Source organism: Watersipora subatra, chromosome 2 (genome assembly GCF_963576615.1).
Source record: "Watersipora subatra chromosome 2, tzWatSuba1.1, whole genome shotgun sequence".
NCBI classification, from domain to species: domain Eukaryota; kingdom Metazoa; phylum Bryozoa; class Gymnolaemata; order Cheilostomatida; family Watersiporidae; genus Watersipora; species Watersipora subatra.
The window spans coordinates 70,871,022-70,891,744 of record NC_088709.1 but is presented as its reverse complement, the minus strand read 5'-3'; the positions used below and the strand labels follow the sequence as shown (position 1 = coordinate 70,891,744).

At 36.7% G+C, this 20,723-nt stretch overlaps 1 protein-coding gene across 1 annotated transcript; it reads right to left on the bottom strand.

The window, feature by feature from the left end:
- Positions 1–445: 445 nt before the first annotated feature.
- On the bottom strand, positions 446–20,545 carry LOC137387143 (GPN-loop GTPase 1-like). The gene is made up of 10 exons (XM_068073459.1): positions 20,382–20,545; positions 20,161–20,254; positions 18,964–19,070; positions 16,362–16,478; positions 12,973–13,113; positions 9,859–10,005; positions 8,161–8,243; positions 5,043–5,176; positions 1,504–1,608; positions 446–769 (listed from the first exon to the last, which is right to left on the bottom strand). Exons 1-10 carry the CDS (start codon positions 20,526–20,528, stop codon positions 678–680), a joined length of 1,167 nt encoding a protein of 388 aa, XP_067929560.1. The 5' UTR covers positions 20,529–20,545; the 3' UTR covers positions 446–677.
- Between the last annotated feature and the right edge of the window lie 178 nt (positions 20,546–20,723).

Sequence of the window (20,723 nt, the reverse complement as noted above, 5' to 3'; positions counted from 1 at the left end):
AGAATAAGTTCCTAGGATGAGTGTAGACAACCCCGAAACGATCTGCATACATGTTCGTATTTGTAGTCAAGTACGGTAATTCAATATGAATATTGAGGTATATGGCGTGAGGACAGAGTAAATTCAACGTAAAAAATTCAATTTGGTAAATGTTTAAAAAATTTTAATATTCTTGCAACTGAAGGTAGTAGGTGCATTTTAATTTTTGTGATATCAGGTTATTCTTCACCACAATTTTAAGCCGATGATCCTGTGCTTGCAGCTTTAGCAAAACAATTAGAGTTATTTGTATTACAACAATACATTTATTTAACATACTATGAATGTTTAATTCAATTTAAAATGTGAATTCAGGTATGTGCAGCATGAATTATATGTAAAACTACATAAAATGTTTTCTGCCATTAGTCTTTACATTTAGACAAGCAACTCATTTCGCTCTATCTGCATAATGCTTATCAAACATGTATTTTAAATATATCTGTAAGATATGTACAAAATATACAAAAAGCAAAAATAGATGAAAATCAGCTATTATTAATCTAGCAGTTGTTAAATGATAAATATAGCTGATGGTGAAAGCGACCGTGACACGACCATAAGCACAAAGTTGAGACATCTCTTTTGACATCATCGTCAAAAGTTACTCGTTTACTTTCTCCTAGGTCAACCGCTCATCAACTTTTTCCTCCGGGTGGTCTTTCTTGATTCGTTTGACTCGCCAAAAACTTTTTAAATGATTCAAACTCGAGTCTCTCCGCCTCCTCTTCTGCAAAACAGGATCAGTTTGAACTGTACACCTTTACATCGAATTCGAACTTTCAAACCGTAACAACCTTGACAATGTTATAACCAACGTGGCTGCTCGATGACCAAGCTTTTTACCTGCCTTTTACAGACTTTCAGTCCTGTTTTACCTGCACATCGGTAGAGTTAAACTCGGAAACTTTAGGGAGCCTAGTGTCTACCCCAAATATAACTTCATACATCGTGACTTTTTAAAGTAATCCAAACCTTGGAATACTTAGTATTTTTGTAGGTACCAACTGAAACTTTTAAAGCCCATAGCAGTACCAACATGTTTAGCATCTGTATCATAAACTACCTGGTACATAGCTAGTGACCGATATTTCAAAGCCTTTTCATACTAACCTACCTTAATTGTGTTCACACTATATACGACATGCCTCAGAGTAACTCAATCACTGATCTGAGATATTATTTATAATTTCCAACATTTGTAAGCCAAATTGGTGAGTTGATACATATAATTAGACAATTATCAGCATTTGAAAAAGGCCTGAAAAGCCTGTACTGAGTCGGAAACCATCCCACTCTTGCCAAATGTCCTAAGGTGATCAGCTGTCTACTAACAAGAGGTTCTAGCTTCTCCCTGTGCAACTTTTGTATAATTTTTATGAAACCTGCACTTTTAATGAAGACATAGTGAATCGCTACTGGCCAATGGTTAGCCACATGCTTTGGAGTGACAGATACACTCACCTTCATCCATTTCAGGCTGCTCATCGCTGTCAGACTCATCATCACCCGGGGATATAACCATACCTGTGTCTCTATGTTTCACTTTTATGGAGCTCTCTGGTCCACCTGAGCAAGCAGAGATATACTCTCTAGTTACATATCACACATATGGTGAGTTTTATTGGCAGTTAGCATTCAGCCGCTAAGCAACATGCATCGCCTTTGACTGTCTAAATCCCTGGTCCCCAACCTTTTTCTAACTGCAGACCGGTCAGTTGACTTGACAATTTCACTTTGGATCGGAGGTTGAAATAATAACGCCCCATTATTATTTAAACTCAATGGTTGAAAAATTAACAAAAAATATTGTTTTTTGTTTCTAAAATTATTAATTTTAATAATACTAAAAAAGGACATTTTTCTTACACATTTTGCTCGATGGGTTGAACTTTGGTGCGCAAGTGAGGAGAATAAGGTCATTTTAAATTAATAGTCAGCAAAGCTTAGACTAGGACTGTAGTAAAGGGAAACTAGTTACTCCATCTACAGGTAGGAGAAGAAAATGAATGCAAATACCAAAAGAACGCGGACAACATGCAGTAGACATTGTAGCTTGTTGCTCATGAAATCCAATGAGTCAATTAAAAATTATCAACCCAAAAATAATTAACAAATACCACAATTAATTATCTTTCGTAATTTGCATTTATACTTCACATTTCCTTCTATAGTCTATAGATGAAGTAGTAAGTCCATCTTTATTATTATCCCAAACTTATATAATAAATAAACGGAAACAACTAATTAATTCCTGTGCGACCCGGTACTGATTGACTCACGAACTGGTACGGGTCCGCAGCTCGGGGTTGGGGACCGCTGATCTAAATGAGTTAAGCTTTTGACAATAGTAATGGTTTCCACTAACAAAATGGCCTCCAAAATCTTTTAGAATATTTGAGTACACACTCGCTGGTAAATATACTATATTACAATTCCTACATATTCTAATCAACAGCAAAGGTCATAGCCACATGTAAAACGGTCATAGAAACACGTGAAAAAATATAAAGTTAAACAAAAGTAGAAGTTAGTCCATTTTAATATTTTCTTCTTATGGCCACAAAGTCACATGATAAAGCAAACATTCTAATAAGAATACATTGTATTTTGTGTAATTCATTTTTGTATCTCAAATACTTCCAGTTATCACATCAATGCATTATATAAAACTATATAAAAAACTAAAATCAAAAACCTAAATCCAGCATAAAAACTTCATTAATGTAATGTTAAATAGTAAAAAACAAGTTTTCAAATGTTACTCAACCTTGGAAATACGTGAATAGAAGCATAGAATTGGAAATATGTAAGTTTGGTGGAAGAGCGAGATAAAATACTTGACATAGCTAACTCTAACTTATATCGGATATGGCTCACATTAACTCAGTTACAGTTACATTATGTTTTGAAAAAATTTAAATGTTATGTTGAAAGTTACTTTATACTCTGAGACAAACATTTGCTTGAATTTTTATGTTGTTTTGAAAATTTTGCACATGGAAACATCGAAAAAATGAGGTTTGACTGTACAGTCATACTTCAACTTACGAGCTTAATGCGTTCCGAGACTGAGCTCGTATGTCAATTTACTCGCATGTTAGTGCAATTCATTTATATATGGAACAATTAAATATATATTGATTGGTTTCCATACTCTAAAAAAGCAAATAAAACACTCAAAACAAGATATTGTAACAGAAAGAACATGTTGGTTATTGTCCTTACGTACTACATGCTTTCAAAAAGCAACAAATAAAAAATAATGCAAGGAAATATGATTAATTAAAATGTAAAATTAAATACATACAAAAGCAGTTAACACTCGCATTTGCCAGGGAGGGAGATAAAAGTTATCCTTCGTTACAACAGTTGACTTTGATAAATTTGGATTTTATCAAAGTGTTAAAAGACAAACTTAGAAGCAAACCTAAAACCAAACTTTCATTTTCAACTAAACGTAACTAAAATTTCTTCGGCGTTCATAGTTTGAAGTTTCTCGCTGGTTAGCGAGAAAGTTTTCCTTTTTTTTCGCTTTCACGACTAGCCGGCCGTTTTAAGATAAACCTATCTAAGGACGTTTGCCTTTGTCGCCCTTGCAACATGTTGCGATTAGGACGAACACAGGTGTCGTCACAAATGGTTAATGCACGACCACTAGCCAACTTGTCCGAATGTCTATTAAACAGTTTGGATAGATAGCGCTGGCCTTTTCACATAGCATCGTTTCAGTTACCCTGTCACCGGCCAATTGTTTGTCCAATGCCATAAGCAGTCGTGAAGATCGCTGTGCCGTTTAGAAACTATGGTTAGTCCTTTTGTGAACTAAATGCCCTGAATATAATCCTTTTGTTTGATAATTATGAATGTATTTCTGTCATATTGCCGAGCTAGCTCAATCACGCATACACATTTCGCATATTTTTTAACAATTTTCCGTTTAATATCAATTGTTATCATTTGCTTAGTCTTTGCATTATCTTTCATTTTACTGACAAACTTTTGGTCTATGCGCAGTACTTTTAATTCACATAATTCTGCAGTGGAAATCGCGCACAAAAACACGGTACAAAAGTATAACCTGAGCAGTTGGAAAATACAGAGTGATTCTGTTCTCATAAAACACTTCCGGCATACTTGGCAACTGACTCAAGTGCTCGTATCTCAAACATGGCTCGTATGTTAGTGCTGAAATTTGCTTGAAAGCTGGCTCGTATCTCATGTGTCTCGTACGTTGGAGCACTCGTAAGTTGAAGTATTACTGTACTTAACTTTCTAAATCATGTGACATCATACGGTGTGCACACATAATACCTGTGTGCACACATGCACGCTAGCATATGCACACATTTAAGTCATGAATAACTCTTCATGTAACCTCATGCCTACCAATTAATATGACTATAAAAAATTACTAAATCACTGGTTTCTTACCAAAACAAACTTCCTTTTACGCTACATGCAAACACCACAGCTGTATCCAGCTTTACTGCTAGTACAATAACCACAAATGGATTCATTTTTCATGTTACCTCTGATGGATCACCATCGACACTTTATTTGCATTTGGCTTCACATTGAATGCTTCATTTGCATGCAGTTTTACTTTTATGATCTTATCTTCATGTGGTTTCACTTTCGATACTTGACCCACACTTGAACTCATTCTTGGAATGCCAACTGAGCAAGGTTTCACTTCTACCAACCAACTTAGCCGAGTCAGAGTTCAATGTGGCCTCTCTACCATGGCATTCATAGGTAAAAACTTCTCACCTACAGACATGCGGCTTAACTACTGGCAGGCTTGCTTGGTGAGGAATCCAAAACTTGGGTGTGTTTCACTTTAAACATTTACCTATGGTTAGTTTCACTGCAAGATCATCTCCGGATTATTCTAAGACTCCATTGTGTTTCGGTTTAAACATTAACCCGCAGGTAGTTTCACTTCTGGACCATCTCCGGATTATTCTAAGACTTGAGTGAGTTTCACTTTAAACATTTACCTGCAGTTAGTTTCACTTCAGGACCATCACCAGAGGACAAGTCTTTCTTAAGTCGCTCCAGATTCTCACTCCTCTCTTCTTCCTCTTTCTGCGCCCGCTGCTTCCTCAGTCTTTCTATTTCAGGCCTGTACTCTCTGCAGTTTATTTTAAAAGCGTAAGACCTCACAACATGTGTAAACTTGGGTGGAAAAGCTTGAAAGCTGAGGAACACTTTTCCAAGCTTTTGTACATAAAAGTAGATAGGCCTCGATTCAAAATGGACCAGATTTACTGATTCCTATGGAAAACTAACTGATTCAGATCCAAATCCTTTGTGTTGTTTGTAAAAGCATTTTATTTTATTACAAAAAATTGAAATATTTTTATTGGTTGGTATTTATTAAATAAGTGCGTACATGTATATAGATTTTGATGCTGTGCATGTGTTAACCAATTTAGGCATAATCCGTCAATGTTTCTTGTAAATCATAAGAAATGAATTGAAAATAATTCCAAACATCACTTCTTAAACCATAACTGCCACGTACAACTTTTACTGTTTTAACTAGGTAAATCAGACACATTTTCTGATTTTATACTCGAAATAAAGATTGGTCCACTAACTTTCAATTTCATGAAGGCTTTTTCACAGTGCTTCGATATCCGTCTTGAAAACAACACAATCGGCAGAACAAACTCTGCCCATAAATATGTAATGGAAACTAGCTTTTAAGGAACAGAATTTGGGGACATTTAGTCCGATTTAGAATGATAGAGACGGGTGTCTCTATTATGTGACTTATTATTATCTAAATTCAGCCTGCAAAATAATCTCAGTCGTTTATGAAAGGTAGATAAACTATTTAATATTGCTCGTAGCTTGTTACAGGATGTTTAATAGGCTGAATGCTGAGAAAAATAAGCTCAAAAAAGTGCGATAACAACGCTATTTTGTGATAAAATATTTTATCACAAAATATTTTTATCACCTTTATTTTGTGTACAAAATCTGAATCAGCGTATCTGATTTACCTAGAAAAAAACAACTAAAGAAGTACGCGGCAGTTATGGTTTAAATACTTTTCTTTTTCTGATTTAGTTATAATTCTGTAAAAATACAAAGGTAAATTAGGGAAATAAACATGGAAAACGTATAAATAAATGAAGCGGCCATGGCACCAGAAAAATCAGGTTTAATATGCATAAACTATAAAGGTTACAGTACAAAAGTGTAGTAACAATAAAATTAGAACTATCAGTACAGTAGTGCCCCGGGTTACAACGTCCTGTCTTACGGTTTTTCTGCCTTACGATGTGGAATACAAAGTTTTTCCGGCCCTTCGTTACGGCATTTTCCCTACCATAGGACATCAACATGTCTCTCCGAAATTCAAACTTTACCAGCATCGCTCGGTCCTTCTGGCAGGAAAACCATTTTCTTGCCGTATTGGTTTGACAAAAGTTTTAATAAGGTTGGCTAAAAGTTATAGAGAAAGCGTGGCAACAAGCGCCAAGCCAGAAACAGGTAATGAAAAACAAGACGATGACAAAACCAAAGTCATGTTTAGTAAAACATAACCTAGCTTCAAGTGTGTGTATTTGATAAGTTAAATTCAATTAAGGTAATTCAAAGTTTATGTTATGTAGCATCACGAAAGTCTAGTGTACCGAACGCATTGCTTCCAAGTTTCTCGCACCACAAAGAGCCATTATGAGAACTGAAAGGTGAGAACTCCATACAGTACATAGTAACGGTGCATTGTATTGCAGATCATTACCATTAAATAGGTAACTGTAGTTACTAAGGTTACTATACTATTTTGTTACTAATTTTAATATGTACGGTACATACATGTATACAGAATTTTGATTTTTTACCGGAGGACGTTTGCATTAGATAATTACTATAGGTTCCTATATCCCTCCATACAATATTTTTGCCTTACAATCTCAACACTAAAACAAATTCATGCCGTATGGCGGGTGTCCACTGTAAAACAGTTTAGTTATTCTGAACATTAAAAAAAAATCAAATGAACCCATGAACTCACTCATATCGACCCCTAACTAAGATAAGAACAGCGTTTTTGAGTAAACCTTATAACATACATGTAGTTCACACAAAACTATCTCAATGAATAGCCACCAAGATCAGAAATATTTGTATGAGGTCACAATTCACAAGGTCACAATTCAATGTATAAATATAATAGTAGAATCAAATTAGTTTTGCAACTAAAAGAAAGGGAATAAGCTATCATCAGGAGAGGTGCTAACTTCTGTAATGCTAGTAAATATAGGTACTACACTGAACTTGCTGATCAAGCAATGGGTATGATTGCCTAATTAGAAAAAATCGAAAAACTAGAAAGCATCACCACTGAACGTATAATCTCTCAAAATACTCAAAGATTAGCGATGTCATGCCCCAGCAGTGCTGACCTCTTCTACAAGGTCGAAAGAGAACTGCTGATTTCTACTTTTTAAATAAATCAATTGGCGTATGGGCGAAGATTATGGGGGATTGTGAACTACCAAATTAAAATCCTCACATAATACACGAATTGGGGCCACAAAGGGATGCGTAACAACAGATGTCGGAAAGAACTTTTCCTTTTATCAAACCAAACAACATAAGGTGATCTCGACCAAAGTGATTTCTTTTTGTATATTTTCTTTTGCAAAGCTTTAGTAAAATTTTTGCACATCCCTATAATGCTTCTCAGATACAAATGTGATTATTTAACATGATAGTATATATAGGTATGTCTGTCCTTCCAGCTATAGCTATTATTTATCAGTTACTATAAAAACTACTACAGTTTTTATTAACTTAATAGTTAATAAAAAACACAGAAGTTGCAGACTTGTTTAAAAAGGTATCGACTGATGCCACTTCAGAGACTTTGCCTCCAAATCAATGCCAATACTCGTGCTATAATCGGGGCAATTCTACATGCAAGTGTACGAATATTTAACAGATATATAAAAGTGAAATGTAAAAGATTTTTTACTATGGAACAGTAATATTATTATGCAACCGATCGGTTTGTTAGCTGGCAGCTGCAGTGAAGGGCAATGTAAATAACTAGTGATTAGTTTTCAAGAGTTGTCCAACCCTCCATTGTGGGGCACTTACGTGATGTACTCTTGGCGCAGCTGATCGACAGCCTCGAAGAACTCTGGAATACCGAGTCCAGCCCGTGCTGAAACTCCCACTGACTGCAACAAAAAGCTTTGTCTCAGACACAAACACACGTAGTACACACACCTAATGATTGATAAAACATGGTTTGCTGGCACTGATTGGGTCAACCATAAACCCTGCAACACATCATCTTAGCATAGCTTGTGCGAAACTAACTGCTCCTGAAAAATCCAATGAATATCTGGGTATTGATCTGGGTGCTGGGTGAACATTTCTCTCAGAAGCTAACAAGATGGAAGAAGAGATGAGCTGGATTCGGAAAACCACTTAACGTTTGTAACACACGAACTAACAGCAAAGATGACTCTGTACATTAGGAAAGATGAGGCATGTTAGATTTGGGACTGCCTACCACGTAACCAAAAAAGTAGGTAAAAGAGAACTAAAATACCTCGAGAATAGCAACTAGCAAGTATCAAGCTTGCTTGCAATGGACTATATTCAAACACAATACAGAGGGTATATTAACGGGGCTGTAGAAATTCACAATTTCAAAAAGACACAAGACAATTTGATATTGCAAACTTCTATTGTCTATAAATAGACTGCAAACAGTCTATTTATAGATAATTGGCGATATATCGTTGTTATATGATTGTTATGTGAAGAAAAACTTGTAAATTGTTGGTAATATTTACTTGTATATTTTGACTTAAAAAGAAAATGTTTTGTGTTCATGATAACTAAGAACACTTATTTCATGAATGCCAGTGTGCGTGGGAGGCCATGGAATGAGCTTATTATAAGATCACTCACTCTGAAAATAATCATGCGTGAGACAAATTGCCATTACATGATTATATTGTTTATACTATTGATGATATCTCTTTAAATAGTAGTGACTTTCAAATCAACTACCTTCAAAATTGTAGAGTGAAGAGTGGTGTAACAGATATGGGGACGCCATTTGATGCGAATGGAAACGATTGACCTAGCTTGGCCATGTGAGAGGAGCTACATTAAATATTTGATAAATTAAAAATAATGTTGAACAACTCAAAAGTTTTAAAATATATCTATTAAAAGCGACCGATGTTTTGAACTTTAAATCTGTTAATGCATACTGACGTATCAGTATATTACATCCAAAGTTTAGACGCTGACTACCAGCTATTAAGAAGCTAGTTTCAAATAATATTACTCATATAGGTGTCAAAACTATATCTAAGAAATGTGTTTTCTAAAAAGTTTCACAGCTGAACATATTAAGACTAATTATAAACAGGTACATAGTAGCTAGAAGTTCTGGTCGAAAGGATTGATTCTGAAAAGCATGTAATTACGACAAGCGACGTGTTGAACCCCCAGTGGTATGTTAACTACACTATACCACTTTTGTTGAAACACTAGAGCTCTCATTTACAATTTGCTACTCATCGTGAGTTTAGTCAATACCCATAAATTATATATAAAATTACACCTCATTTTGTCCCGATTTCAAATATGTTAACCAAGCAGCTTTAAAATGATTTTTGAATGATTATGTAGAAAAAATTTGAATTTATTATGGTTGAAGATAAGAATCTGTACAGATATGATCACACCACATACATCCTTATTTGTTTATTTCAAGTCATATACATAAACTATAAATAATGACATGAGAAATATCTCTATGATTTGGAATACCTTGATGTTGTTATAGAATTCATCAAGCACGAGACTCATGCTTCGAGCCAGATTAGAGGCATATGATGTCTCATGCTCGAGTGCCTCCTGAAATACCTCGAAGTCTTGCATCCACTCCACTGCGAACTGACTACTGATAACATCTGTCTGTTAAAGCAAAGACAAAAGGCAAAGGCTATCATAGTATGCAAGAGTAACCTTGTGAGGAGGCACCAGTGACCTGGTGAAGAGACACAAGTGACCTTGTGAGGAGTAGTGCTGGGACGATATTACGGTACTTCGGTATATCGTCGATATCACTTTCTGATATCGACCGTACCGAGTGCTTTCTGCCCACATCGAAATATCGGATATCGTCGATATTTTACGATATCGACGATAATATAGATCCATCGGGTTTTTGACGTCATCGCCTTGTTTGCATATGCGCTTGTCTGCGAAAAAGCCGCCATCTTTGTAGAAAACTATCGTCATTCTCTTGATTAATAGTATGTTAGTTAGTAATATTTAATTTTGCTGATAACAAAATAACAAAAAGCCTCTATTTGCAGGCATATTATCAAATAAAATGGAAACTGTGAAAGTATCCTGAATGCAAGATAGTAGTGAACAATTCACGTTTAGTTGGAGATTATTGGTGTAAAAATTAAAAGAAAATTTACATGAGATGATGACTTCAAATAAGTGATGCAGGATAACTTTTACAAAAATAAATCGATTGATACTATATACAAGAGTTCAGGTCTGAAGAATAGATCTTCTATGAGTATTGATTGCGGCAAGATTGATTGTTATTAATAATTTGCTGACTGTAATATGGTCTGTACCATCTGACTGTGTACGGATCGTTGATGTTTACATGATTAATAGTATTTTTCGATGTTGTTTTGATACTAAAATAAAAAATTTGCAAACAAAAGCATTGTTTGCAATAATTAATTGCAGAAGCTTCGTGTTTTTAACGATAAAAGTTGTTCATAAAGATGGCAGACAACGATAGAATGACGTCACGAAATACGAAGGATATTCTACTCTATTTGATATCCGATTCTTCAAAGAATTATACTCCCATGGCAGCTTTTTCTGACAGAAAAGACAACTCCGAATAACATAACCGATATTTCGTTATATCGGTTGACTACGCCATCATATCGTACCGAAACGAAGTTTTGATATCATCCCAGCACTAGTGAGGAGGCACAAGTGACCTTGTGAGGAGGCACAAGTGACCTTGTGAGGAGGTACAAGTGACCTGAGAGGAGGTACAAGTAATCTTGTGAGGAGGTACAAGTGACCTTGTAAGGAGGTACAAGTGACCTTGAGAGGAGGCACATGCGCCCTTGTGAGGAGGCATACGTGACCTTGTGAGGAGGCACAATTGACCTTGTGAGGAGGCACAATTGACCTTGTGTGGATACACAAGTGACCTTGTGTAGAGACACAAGTGATCTTGTGAGGAAACAAGTGACCTTGTGAGGAGACACAAGTGACCTTGTGTAGAGACACAAGTGATCTTGTGAGGAAACAAGTGACCTTGTGAGGAGACACAAGTGACCTTGTGAGAAAGCACACGTGACCTTGTGAGGAGGTACAAATGACCTTGTGAGGAGGTACACGTGACCTTGTGAGGAGGTACAAATGACCTTGTGAGGAGGTACAAGTGACCTTGTGAGGAGGCACACGCGCCCTTGTGAGGAGGCACACGTGACCTTGTGAGGAGGCAAACATGACCTTGTGAAAAAGTACCAGTGACCTTGAAAGGAGGTACAAGTGACCTTGTGAGGAGGCACACGCGCCCTTGTGACGAGGCACACGTGACCTTGTGAGGAGGCAAACATGACCTTGTGAAAAAGTACCAGTGACCTTGAAAGGAGGTACAAGTGACCTTGTGAGGAGGCACACGCGCCCTTGTGACGAGGCATACGTGACCTTGTGAGGAGGCACAATTGACCTTGTGTGGATACACAAGTGACCTTGTGTAGAGACACAAGTGATCTTGTGAGGAAACAAGTGACCTTGTGAGGAGACACAAGTGACCTTGTGAGAAAGCACACGTGACCTTGTGAGGAGGTACAAATGACCTTGTGAGGAGGTACAAGTGACCTTGTGAGGAGGCACACGCGCCCTTGTGAGGAGGTATACGTGACCTTGTGAGGAGGCAAACATGACCTTGTGAAAAAGTACCAGTGACCTTGAAAGGAGGTACAAGTGACCTTGTGAGGAGGCACAATTGACCTTGTGTGGAGACACAAGTGACCTTGTGAGGAGGCACACGCGCCCTTGTGAGGAGGCAAAAGTGACCTTGTGAGGAGGCAAACGTGACCTTGTGAAAAAGTACAAGTGACCTTGAAAGGAGGTACAAGCGACCTTGTGAGGAGGAACAAGTGACCTTGAGAGGAGGCACAAGTGACCTTGATAGGAGACACAAGTGATCATATGAAGACAGCCATATGATCACCTGTGTCTTTGTCTGAGTTTGGACTGCATCATCAATATGCATCTACCGTATTCTCAAAGTTGAAAGTAAAACAAAAACTAAGAATCAGCAATCTCTGAAGGATGACAAGCTCCTTATAATAGTTAGTTTCGCCTAGATTCAAAGTTTCATTCTTTTCACACAAATGTTTCTTACAGACAAATTTAACATGCAACCATCATTGGTTTGCTAACAATCAGTGGTTGATACATGCGAACTTAGAGAAGACTTGGTATGAAAGAGTTTGTTTTTAAAGAAAAAAGAGATTTAAAAATCGTTTAGAATTAAACATGATCTTACACAAAATTTTGGTAGATTTTATCAAAAAGTATCAAAAGGTATTTTTCTATCATCTGCGATTGTTTTCGATGCTTGAAGTAATCTGACTGACAAGATGTTTGAAGATTAAAATTGACAAAACTTCATCGCGATTAAAACACTATATTCATACAAAACACTTGATGCAATTTTTCATTAACTTTATGATAAGCTATATTGTATCTCATTCAGAGGGCTTAAGCAGTATTTTTCCTAGAAAAACCTCCACTTGTAGGAGCTGATAACTCCAAAATTAAGTGTTACACAAAGATTGGAAAACTCGTCTCTCTCTGAATCCAAAGCAATCCAAGAACTCTGACCTTGTTCATGGCAACGAGAAAGGGAAGTTTTGTCTTGTAGAGTATGCTGCAGGCGTACAACATGTTGGACATGAATGTGACTGGGTTCTCACTGCTCACGATGTCCATCACATAAACTATGACTGTAGGATACCTGGCTGCCTGAGAAAAAGCAACACATTAACCTTAAAGGTTGACTTGCAACAAAATTCACATTACAATTATTTGATATCAAAAGATTCACCATGTCTTACTCTGTTGTGTTGTAGGTGCAAAATATGTGGGAATGTGAATACAAACTCTTAAAAGCTCAAAAATGAACAGTTAATTGCAGCCATACGAGACCGCCGTAGTTTGGATTCTCTTTCCAAAACGGCTCAAATGTGACGTAGCTGTGGTAGATGGTTTCTGTTTACACTTTCATGCAACCTTATTCCTCGGAATATTTTCACAAATATACTTTCACGCATTCAATAAAACCATGTGTATTGTTCTTACGCGTCTGTTTTATCGTCATTGTAATGCTGTCACTTTTAGCAGTGATATCTTATAACTTATTGTAAAAATTCATTTAATTTTTTAACCTTACCTCGATGGAGTACATATCATTGTCTGATAATCATGACGAGCCTGTTGGTCACCTGTGATAATCGAAAAGTGCTGCAAAAATTATTTGCGAAGTATTGGGTCACATGATCAGATTACGACTTACCGATTAGACCAGGCCGAAACAAAACTGTAAAGTAGCGAGCATTTATATTTGATACGGGGTCTTCGGTAAAACACGAAGTGTTTGTCATAAACTAGTGCTACGATAAGTTTATATTGAGTTTTTTATTGGCCTTTCAATTCACGTGAGAACATCAGGTGACAAGACAATAACCAAACTATCATGACTATGTCAAAAAAATAAATAGATTCCAATCTACAGCGGCTTTTCGTTTTTGAGCTTTTAAGAGCTTGTAATCACTTTTCCACACATTTGGCACCTACAACACAACGGAGTAAGACATGGTGAATCTTTTGATACCAAATAACTGTAATGTGAATTTTGTTGCAAGTCAACCTTTAACAAGAAATTACTTGATACATTGATTACGTGAGGTCTTTGGGGACAGTCTAGCAAAAAATGAACAGTGGCAAAATGAAGAGTGGCAAAATGAAGAGCTGGAAGGAGTAGACAACCCCTGATAACCCATTAACCATGTTGAGTGAGGATCAGAGGAATAGGAATGCAATACTTAATCACATAAAATTGACCACATGTTGGAGACGCTGAACCATAATAATAAGTGCAACATTAAAACTTTAACTAAATTATTATTAATTTTGTAATATATCTATAAATATATATATAAATGTGAGTGTCCAGCTATAGGAATAAATTTTATAAAAATTAGGTGACTACCTATAATAAGCCTTGGACAAGACTCCACCATAATTGCTCTATCTAAACCCTTTGAACCCAGTGACCTTCACAACAATACAACTGTTTTATAAACATATCTGAATTCAACAGATTATCTTTAAAGGAAAAATAAAAATTCAAGAGATGAACTGATATGAAGAGCTTGCTCACCATGAGTCATACGTGAAGAGCTTGCTCACCATGAGTCATACGTGAAGAGCTTGCTCACCATGAGTCATACGTGAAGAGCTTGCCCACCATGAGTCATACGTGAAGAGCTTGCTCACCATGAGTCATACGTGAAGAGCTTGCTCACCATGAGTCATACGTGAAGAGCTTGCCCACCATGAGTCATACGTGAAGAGCTTGCCCACCATGAGTCATACGTGAAGAGCTTGCCCACCATGAGTCATACGTGAAGAGCTTGCTCACCATGAGTCATACGTGAAGAGCTTGCCCACCATGAGTCATACGTGAAGAGCTTGCCCACCATGAGTCATACGTGAAGAGCTTGCTCACCATGAGTCATACGAGAAGAGCTTGCTCACCATGAGTCATACACGAAGAGCTTGCTCACCATGAGTCATACGTGAAGAGCTTGCTCACCATGAGTCATACGTGAAGAGCTTGTCCACCATGAGTCATACGTGAAGAGCTTGCTCATCATGAGTCATACGAGAAGAGCTTGCTCACCATGAGTCATACGCGAAGAGCTTGCTCACCATGAGTCATACGTGAAGAGCTTGCTCACCATGAGTCATACGTGAAGAGCTTGCCCACCATGAGTCATACGTGAAGAGCTTGCTCACCATGAGTCATACGTGAAGAGCTTGCTCACCATGAGTCATACGTGTAGAGCTTGCCCACCATGAGTCATACATGAAGAGCTTGCTCACCATGAGTCAAATGTGAAATTGAGAGCGAGCATGATAGAGATGGAGGAAGTGTGCTGTGAAGCCATCCTAAAGGTACGGCTCCACGCAACGAATTATTCGTTCAATCTGACCGAGTTCATGAAATTCACAGAATTATTCGGCCGATCATCACAGATGTTTCTGAGCTGTGCATGAACACCGAATTTGTCGACGAAATGCTTTTAATTGGCTAAACGAGTTATTAGTGAACACGATTCTAGCAGCTTTTGCAATTAGTATAGTCCAAAAGACGTATGACGACACACAATAAAAGTACGAGTACAATTCAACATAACACACGATGAAACTGCTTAGGTCGCACTATTGTTGATTAGCGAGCACGATTCTAACAGCTTTTAAAATTTATGTAGTCCGAAGCACATAAGGTGACACGCAAGAAAAATATTACGGCAATTCGCCGTAGTAAATACGATGCAACTGACTTGATTGTGCTAAAAATGGCAAATCTTTCTAACACGGAACTTTTGCTGCTAAAATGAAACTTGTTATTATTAAAAAAGAAACGATCTGTAGCCATGGTGTCCGAACGATAAAAACCAACAATAGCAGAATCTAAGCAGTTGTATCGTGTGTACTATGTTGAATTGTACTCAAACCTTTACTGTGTGTTGTCATACGTGTCTTGGACCATACTAATTGCAAAAGCTGCTAGAATCGTGCTCGCTAATAATTCATTTAGCCAATTAAAAGCGTTTCATCGATGAATTCGGTGCGCATGCGCAGCTCAGAAAATTCTGCGGTGATCAGCCAAATAATTCCGTGAACTTCGTGAATTCGGCCAGATTGAACGAATAATTCGTTACGTGTGCTAGTACCTTTGTGCTGATAAATTCTGATAATAAAAATGATGAGCTAGAAAATTATGGTAGCCTAAGACTGGTAGAATGGCTGTTTCTGAATCAAACAAGCTTCTGTCAAGACTGTTTTTGCCAATTTAAACAAAAAACATGCAAAACTAAAAGAATCGCTTAGCGCATGTAGCATCTGCTCATCCAAGCCTTATTTTTACAAAATATACAACTATCCATTGCTTGGATAAATGCTGTCAAACACACAGCTGAACCGACCAGAGTTTCAGTGATGATATTGCCAGATGCAGACCAGGTGAAGACCTCAATCTGTCCAGGCGTGTCTATAAGTACATACTTGGCCTTCTTCTCATTCTGTTCCAGCAGAGCCATTACCTACATTGCACAAAAGCATAGTGCAGAGCCATAACCTGCATTGTACAGAAGCTTAGTGCGTTCACTTGATTAACACGTATGGCTAGATATGACTGTGCAACATAAATTAGGTCAAGTCCAAATATCCTAATATACATGTACACTCTGATAGGAAAATCTGATATTCATACAACATACAGATAAATAACATTTACAAAAACAGATAACTCCCAAAACTCAGCACCCACAGCAACAACGTGAATCAGACTCTAAATTGGGATATTACTGTGGACCAAATAAAGACGTTTTCAGAAGATGAAACCTATAATCTGTATAAACTCCATCTTTCGCCTTATAATATATAAGTACTATTTTAACTCAACGAAATACTGCTGTAAATGTGTTCTAAAATATCAAATTATTCAAATCATATCTTATCAAATTCTAGTAGATTTTAACAAAAATTATTGTTATTTTTCTACCTTTTGACATTTTATTTGTAGTTTTAGGTGATCTGACTGCCAGAAGGCTTCAAGTTTTGTCAATTTGTGACTTTGAAACATACTGACAGTCAGATTACTTAAAACAACAAACAAAATCTTGGCTGATAAAAACATATTTACACTTTCTGATAACACTTACAAGAATTTGATGTAATCACATCTTTAATACACGCAGACGCAGTATAAGCATGGAATCGAAATAAAAGTACGGCAAGAATCAGTTACGAGTAGAAGTGACTTTAAAACATTTAGCTGACTTTGACCCCAACTCTGGTGGTCAGATAAGGTCATGTCAGCCTCAATGATTGACTAAACCAACTGGGCTAAAAACCTTTCCTATATGTACATGTAAGTCTGCATTCCAGGCATCTTGGTTTGACTACGACCCCCAGCCAACAAACGTTCGAATGATGAATTTTAGTTACTTCAAAATGATTTGAAACAATAAAAATGTAATATACGCTTTAAAGATAAACATTTTCAAGTAATACTGTTCAACTACTTTGTCTAAAAGCCCAACTCGGTGTGAAAACTAAAAACTAGCAAAATACTCAAATAAGCACCAGCCATACGAAAAACATTGTAGGGATCAAAACTTCTGTCGTTGTTAACCCTTTGTACAAATTTCTGTTACGCAACTTGCTAAAAATGTTGAATATTCTAACTAAATGCGTTTAAATAATTTGTTAACACTTCAAACCTAGTCTTATATATACAAGCAGTTCTCTGACCGTAGTAACAACTTTTATCAAATCGCACAACTCCTTTTTAACTGCATATCAAACCCATGCTCCAAGCTTGCAGAGCTCAATAAAAAACACAAATCAAATCGAAAGAATAGTTTTTTTTACACTTTTTAAAGAAATTATGTTTAGAGATAACACAATGATTGCAGTAAATCGTATCTGATAGAGTGTTCATGTTTGTTATGATCAAAAAACAACTAGTTTGAACGTGAAGCTCTTGTTTTTGAAGAGAAGCTTTCTAGCTTTGTGTAAATTCAATTATTTGTTACTAAAAATGTCACTCAGTGTGTCACTAGAAACTAATGTTCTCTCAGCAGCCATTTTCATTCCTCGGTCGTTTAGAAGCGCCCTCTGTCTTCCAGCGATGTCTGAAGAACTATAACTGCAATCGAATTGAAACCTCGCAAGTGAAGTAAGAACGCTGTATCATGCAAAAAGTGACCAAAATTTTGTAATCCCATGTAAACCTGCAGTGAAACAAAGCGAAACTACATACCCTAGGACACTTATGTATTCGCCTAATCTAACTTTCGTGTTTTCGCGGAGTCATCCTCTCGCGAAAATTTCATGTGCGAAACTAAACTATCATAACGAACGAGCAAAAACGCGAAATTAAATAGCTTTGTTCATTCATAGTCCAAGAAGCAAATAGCAGCAAGCGATCAAATTGCCTTATCGACCTCGCCCACACCATTCTACCTGCGGTTTACAATTACAAACTAGTTCCAAATTGAAATTTTTTTCTTATCGGTGAACTGAACCTGAGGAATCTAATTATGTTTGTTCCACTGCATTTATTTTCACATCACTATATTTTCGCACTCATCAGAGCTGCGAAATCAAGTTGCAGTGAAATTTTACTCTGTATGCTACTCACGAAACTAAATAATAGCGAAATATAAGTGTCCTAGGGTAGTCGAGCTTATTCTGGAACCGAATCAGGTGGAAAAACGATTCGCCGAGCTATTTTGGACCCAAACCTCCAAATGTTAATCGTTTTAAGCCAGAATTGCATTATTCTGTTTCACAGTGACACAGGTATTTATGACAAATCAAAACACTTTTTTTAATTTCCGTTTCGGAGCTCAAATAGCTGGCACTGAATTCTCCATCATTCACCACTGGCCCAGCGGCAGCAGACAATACTGGCCCAGCGGCAGCAGTCAATACTTGCAAGTCCACTACATGAGTTTCCAGATTTGAGCTAACCAAGCCAACATATCAAGTTAATCTAAACGGAGCATAAAGTCAACCCACCTCCACAAACTTAGTGCTGAAGAGATTGAGTGAAGTCATGATGGCACCATTAGGGCCCAAATTGTACTGTTTCATCACCTCCTTATAGTCAACTGTGTCACGTATATCTAAAGACATTTGACAATGCCGGGTATACAAACAAGTCGACACCCATATAAGGCTATTCAGCAAAACAATAATTGGAAAACTTTGGAATCAATTCAAAATCAATGAGTTTTATAAATTTTGTTTCTTTTTTGTAGTTATTTAAACCAAGATCAACAAGACCAACAGGTGTATTTCATGCATTTTTCTGTCATTGAGTAAGTGATTTGAATTACTTTGATGGTAGAGTGGACATTCGAAAACATGATCATTCTTTTAGAATTATCTTCGGAATAATTCTACGATCCTAAATAAGAATGTGTACAAATAAGAGTGAATATACAAATGTAAATGAAATCAAAAACAATGCAATAATATGAAATACCTATATTATAGTATACTTTACTATTTACTAAAGTTTACGGGGTGTAAAGTTCAGTCTGGGATAAGTCCATTTAATGAAGATAAATAATTGGGTCATTCTTAGAACAGTAAATAAGACAAAAGATGGGAACCAACATGACATCAGCTACATGTATTAACATGTTATACGTGAGTTGATTTTCTGTCTAAATATGAGATATCATATGCTGTTCTCTATGGCAGATATAATGGAGATGGGCTAAATCAGCTCCTTTGTTTTTCACATTTGATGTCGCGCAAGTACGAGAGTGAGCCGACACAGCAGTAAAAGGCAATGGTAAAAAGCGATTGAAAAAGAAGTAATTAATTTTTAATAAGAAAAATTCAAACTATTTTAGTGATCTAAATGTTAAAAATTTTTCTTCATGACAATCATGTTGATGAATCCTCCCAGCAAAGTATTTTGACCCAGTTCAGAGAAAAAACCTGGACAGCAAAGTGACGCTCTGCTCCTTTGCCAGTGATTCTCCTTGTTAATGTTTCATTTTAGCAAATATGTTACGGTGGTCAGCGACAGAGGCACGTTAGATGTTCAAGAACAGATTAAGCATACATGTAACAAATAGCTGTTAGCAGACTGTTTCCCTTGTCATACATTTCTGCAAAATTTTGTTATTATTTTTAAAAAAGCATTTTTGTGCCTGCGGTTAACAGTCGTTTGATTCAATCACAATGTCTGTACAGCCTTACCTATATTGGCAGGAAATGAAACTTCATGGCAAGCTGGGTCAAGATTGATGACATATGGTTGCAAACTCTTAGCATAAAGATGGGCTGTTATCCTCTACAAAATTATAATTATTGTTTTCAAAGAGTGGCTACACAAACCGACAGTTCTTAATGGTGCTGTCACAAGTTATTAAAACATTTGCACCGACAAGGCGGTTCTTCAAACTTATCGAATAGACAACCTGCGTTAAAGAAGATTTTCCACAACCTGCCATGCCTAAAACAATAACTACAGTTGGCAGCTCATTTAATTCCTCCGGTTTTTTTGCAACATTAGAGGAACTAGGTTCTGTTGAAGTCGAAACCTCTTTAACGAACGCAGCTGCCATTCTGCGATTTTAGCGTGCGTCAGGACACACGCAGTATGGAAACAAATGGTTTCGAATGCAATTTTATAAATTTTTTGTATGTAACGTTGAATTTTATAATAAATATAATTAAAAATAATGTTAATAATTTCCTATATTGCATTATATTTAGTTAGTATACAAAACTGCGCACATGTGTATAGACTCAGTTCTAAA